General features: G+C 49.9%; 1 protein-coding gene across 1 annotated transcript; it reads right to left on the bottom strand.

Annotated features, from left to right (window-relative positions):
- Positions 1 to 852: 852 nt before the first annotated feature.
- On the bottom strand, positions 853 to 3,647 carry LOC103584082 (transmembrane protein 18-like). Its single transcript, XM_008565203.1, has 2 exons — positions 3,448 to 3,647; positions 853 to 961 (listed from the first exon to the last, which is right to left on the bottom strand). The coding sequence occupies exons 1-2, from the start codon at positions 3,593 to 3,595 to the stop codon at positions 903 to 905; spliced, it is 207 nt and encodes a 68-aa protein (XP_008563425.1). The 5' UTR covers positions 3,596 to 3,647; the 3' UTR covers positions 853 to 902.
- Positions 3,648 to 3,818: the final 171 nt, after the last annotated feature.

Here is a 3,818-nt window from a genome sequence, read left to right as displayed (position 1 = left end):
CTTGCTGAAGGTCCACTAGTTTTGCTTTTTTCTTCTTTATATTTTACATTTTAAATGTAAAAAACACTTTCAGCTCAAGAGCCACTCAAAAGCAGTTTTGGCCATCCCTGGCCCATGGGCCTCTGTTTGCAAACTGCAGCGGGAGCACTGTGGAGGTTTCTGGCACCTGGCAGGCGGTCTCGGAACCCACGAGGGCTTCACACGCAGAGCAGGAGCCGGGGAAGCAGGAGGAGGCTGAGCCAGTGCTCAGGTTCTGACGCTCCAGTGGATGAAGTGAGAGACGGAAAAGGGAGGGAGGAGGGGAAATGAGGGCTGCAGGATCCTGGAGGAGCAGCAGCTGGGGGGCCAGGGCGACAGGGAGCGAGTTCAGGGGACTCTGGCCTGAGGGTATGGAGTGGGTGATGGCCCAGGGCGCGAGGGCAGGGACCTGGCCCTGGCATGCCACTGAGGGTCCTGCAGCCCTGGGGACAGGGAACCCACATCGTCAGGGATCACTGGGGCAGGGCTGCCAGAACTTATAGGCCACTCCGCTGTTCCCAAGAGCAGGCGATTCCACAAGGTGGGTCCAAGGAGGAGGGCGGACGCCCCACAAGGCACCATCTTCTGCTCTAACCACAATGTGGAACGAGTTCTTGCTAAAATGCCACTGTTTTTATTCTGCAACTAAAACTACTTAAAAATGTCCCATCAAACACTCTCACTCTTCATTGACTGTGCAAGTCAACGACACACAGCTGTCTTTGCTCCACCAACAAAGGGCACCATCCCTGCACTAAGCCTAAACCTAACCATGCAAACACGCTCCAGTGTTTACGTGGCTCCAATGATCTGGTTTCTCCCTGTGACAACACCACTGTAGCACGAAGCTCCTAAAACACAGTAAAAACGCACAGGAAGTGGCTTTACCTCCAGTTCATGGCCGCCAATTCATTGATATATTCAGCACAATAGACTAAAGTCACTGAAAAAAGACAGAAATCATGTGTTAGAATTTAGATGACCAATTGTTAATAATTACAGAATAAAACTATATGTTCTCTAAACAAAATATCCAACATTAATATAACAGAATAATGAGAGTTTGATGAGAAATGTAATTTCTATCTTAGACAAAACAGCAGCAGGGCTGTGGCAGGAACCCAGGCCTTCTCCTGGAAGCTGAGTGCTCACCATGCCGTGCTGCTGTGCCTCACAGGGCACTTCCTGCGTGACACCAGCCACGGTCAAGTCCTATAACGCACCATGCTCAGAATGCCAGAGCTGTGAGACTCAGGCTAAACCTAACTAGTTTCCACCTTGCACTTCTGGGGCTGCCCTTGCGAGACTGTAACTGAGTCTTCCACAGAACACAGACAGAAAAGCACCTAGAGGTGCTGGGAGCAAAGGCCGGGGAGGGACAACAAACTCCTGCAGCAGTAGTAATGCTGCAGCTTTGCGATCCAGGGCTGCAGTCTCCACTAATCCTTGCCAGTCCACCTGCAGATGACAGGGAGTCACGGGACTTCCCCCAGCTCCCAAGTCATTCAGAGGCAGTGCTGATATTCACAACTGGGGGCTGACAGCCCCTGCTGCTAACATACTGACCCACACAGGAACTGAAACAGGGAGTCACGGGACTTCCCCCAGCTCCCAAGTCATTCAGAGGCAGTGCTGATATTCACACCTGGGGGCTGACAGCCCCTGCTGCTAACATACTGACCCACACAGGAACTGAAGATGTGACACTGCAAACTTAAGCACCCGATGCTTTCATTTCTATTATAATTTCTCAGCTAAGTCAGTCAAAACATGCAAACACTTCTATTCTTGTTGACGCCTGTCAGAAAGTAGACTGAACCAGGGGTCCACAATCTCCTGACTCCTTCCCTCTGTGCATGGACCCCGCAAGGCACAAGGAAAGAAGCAGAAGGAAAAGAGCGAAGAGGACCAAGGGAGCTAATCAAAGAGGAGGGAGCAGCGATCTCCCTGCCAGATGCCACCCAGCCGACAGCAAATTTGCAGGAGAGCCCCCTGCAGCCGCCCCAGTTGAGATCTTGATGTTGTCGCTTATCAGCTGTGTAGCCAGGGAAGTTAGGGAACCTCGGGATGTTTCATATGTAAAAACGGGGAAATGATACCTGACTCTTAGGTTGGTTTGAGAACTGAATGAGTGAGAAGGCATGTAAAAGCCCACGGAACAGTGTCTACTGTTACCCAAGTGCACAGTAATCCCCCTCTTCACCCTGGAATATAACCCACACATAGCTCTGCTTCACTGCAGCTCATCTGATGAGATTACCACCTTTCTCTGAGGTCCTGCCCCAGGGCCTCTGTACTCTGCAAACATAACACCCCTGCATGGAGCATTTGTCCGGCCTCCTGCTGCAGAACTGCTGCCTGGCTCATCCCTGCCACAGTGATTTAACTCAGCCCCTTCCTCATGTTTCTGTGTGTTCCTGACTTTCTTGTCACGACGCTCACACAGCTGACAATGACCAGCTGGGTCTGTGACTATTCAGAATGTCGGTGCTCCCCTCGGAGGTATGCCCAGCATTCCTCAGTACACAATATGATAAAGAGTCTCGTAGGAAGAATGAAATTATTAACTCTATGTACGCCTTCCCCGCACAGGACCAGTCTTTCCAAGACAGTCTCTTGTCCAGGTTTCCTCCATGTGTGCGGTTGACTGAACTTACCTCCCTTCTCCAGCCAAGCCCGTTTGGATTTGCTTGGCGTCAGAAATGCTCAGCACCTGCAGGGATGATGGTTTCTCTGACTCCTGATCCAGGCCTCTGCCCACCTCTGCTCACGCTGCCCTCTTCCCACCCTCATTTGGGTGCCTTCTCCCTGGATCTCATGCCCAGGCTAGTTATCTATTCCTTATCTTTTCTTATTAGCATTTTATTCACTCTTTACAAGCTGTGCAACGACTTTATTTTTTTCTGTATAATCTTTCTCAATCATTCCATACAACTCTATTCCTCCTCTAAATTAAAGATAAGGGCTACAGGAAAACTAATTTGGGCAATGTCTTGTTTTATGCATAGAACTTGCCTTCCCAGTTTGCATTCTTCCTCCCAAAGCAAGCAATGCAGGAATAAGCCCATGGAGGAAAACACCTTCAGTATCAGTCAGTCAGCATTTCAGTACACCAAACTCTTCTTGGTATAACTGGTATTTAGCACACTCTCGTGTATGCGGTAGGTACTCAATAGATTCCTTTCAAATTTAATATCCAAAAATTCCTTTACTGTTCCCAAGAGTGGCTGGCTAGCCACCAAAAAACCCCACAAAAACTATAGTTCCTAAGAGTGGAATCTGGGAGTGCAGCAAAATTCGAAGTAAGACACATGGCAACAGGTCTGGGTGAAGACACAGAGGGAACACACACACACACACACACACACACACACAATACCACGTCACGTGGCAATCCCAGCTGCAGAACTGTTGCTTTGCTCTACTCACCCAGGCACAGGAAATGCCCAATCTGTAGCTTATACCTCTGGGATGAGAAACATGTGAGCAGCAGACACAGCACATGGAAGGCAGCCAGCCCCACCAGCCAGGGCTCCGTCCAGTCTGTCTGCTGTGGGAGAAACCGTGAGCAGCTCATCGTCCTGAGCCCACGCAGGGCCAGGTTTCACCCTTGTGGCACGGCATTCTCACAGGTCATGGTGGATGGAAATAGGAAACCCTCCATTGCAACTACAACCCACGGATCTTTTAAAACTTTAAAGTCCCAGCCCACAGGACTGAGGGCACCACTGACCCACCACTTTTGTTAAACGGAATCACGTTTCTCAGCTGGGTAAACTCTAAGAGATCATCATCCCCTA

The sequence above is a fragment of the Galeopterus variegatus genome, unplaced genomic scaffold (assembly GCF_000696425.1).
Source record: "Galeopterus variegatus unplaced genomic scaffold, G_variegatus-3.0.2 Scaffold43891, whole genome shotgun sequence".
Classification (NCBI taxonomy): Eukaryota; Metazoa; Chordata; class Mammalia; order Dermoptera; family Cynocephalidae; genus Galeopterus; species Galeopterus variegatus.
This window is presented reverse-complemented; position numbering and strand designations above follow the sequence as displayed.

Coding starts and splice junctions, on each gene's coding strand:
- LOC103584082 (XM_008565203.1), bottom strand. CDS start 3,595: ATGAGCTGCTCACGGTTTCTCCCACAGCAGACAGACTGGACGGAGCCC. Junction 962..3,447: donor TGGGCATTTCCTGTGCCTGG/GTGAGTAGAGCA, acceptor GTCTTTTTTCAG/TGACTTTAGTCTATTGTGCT.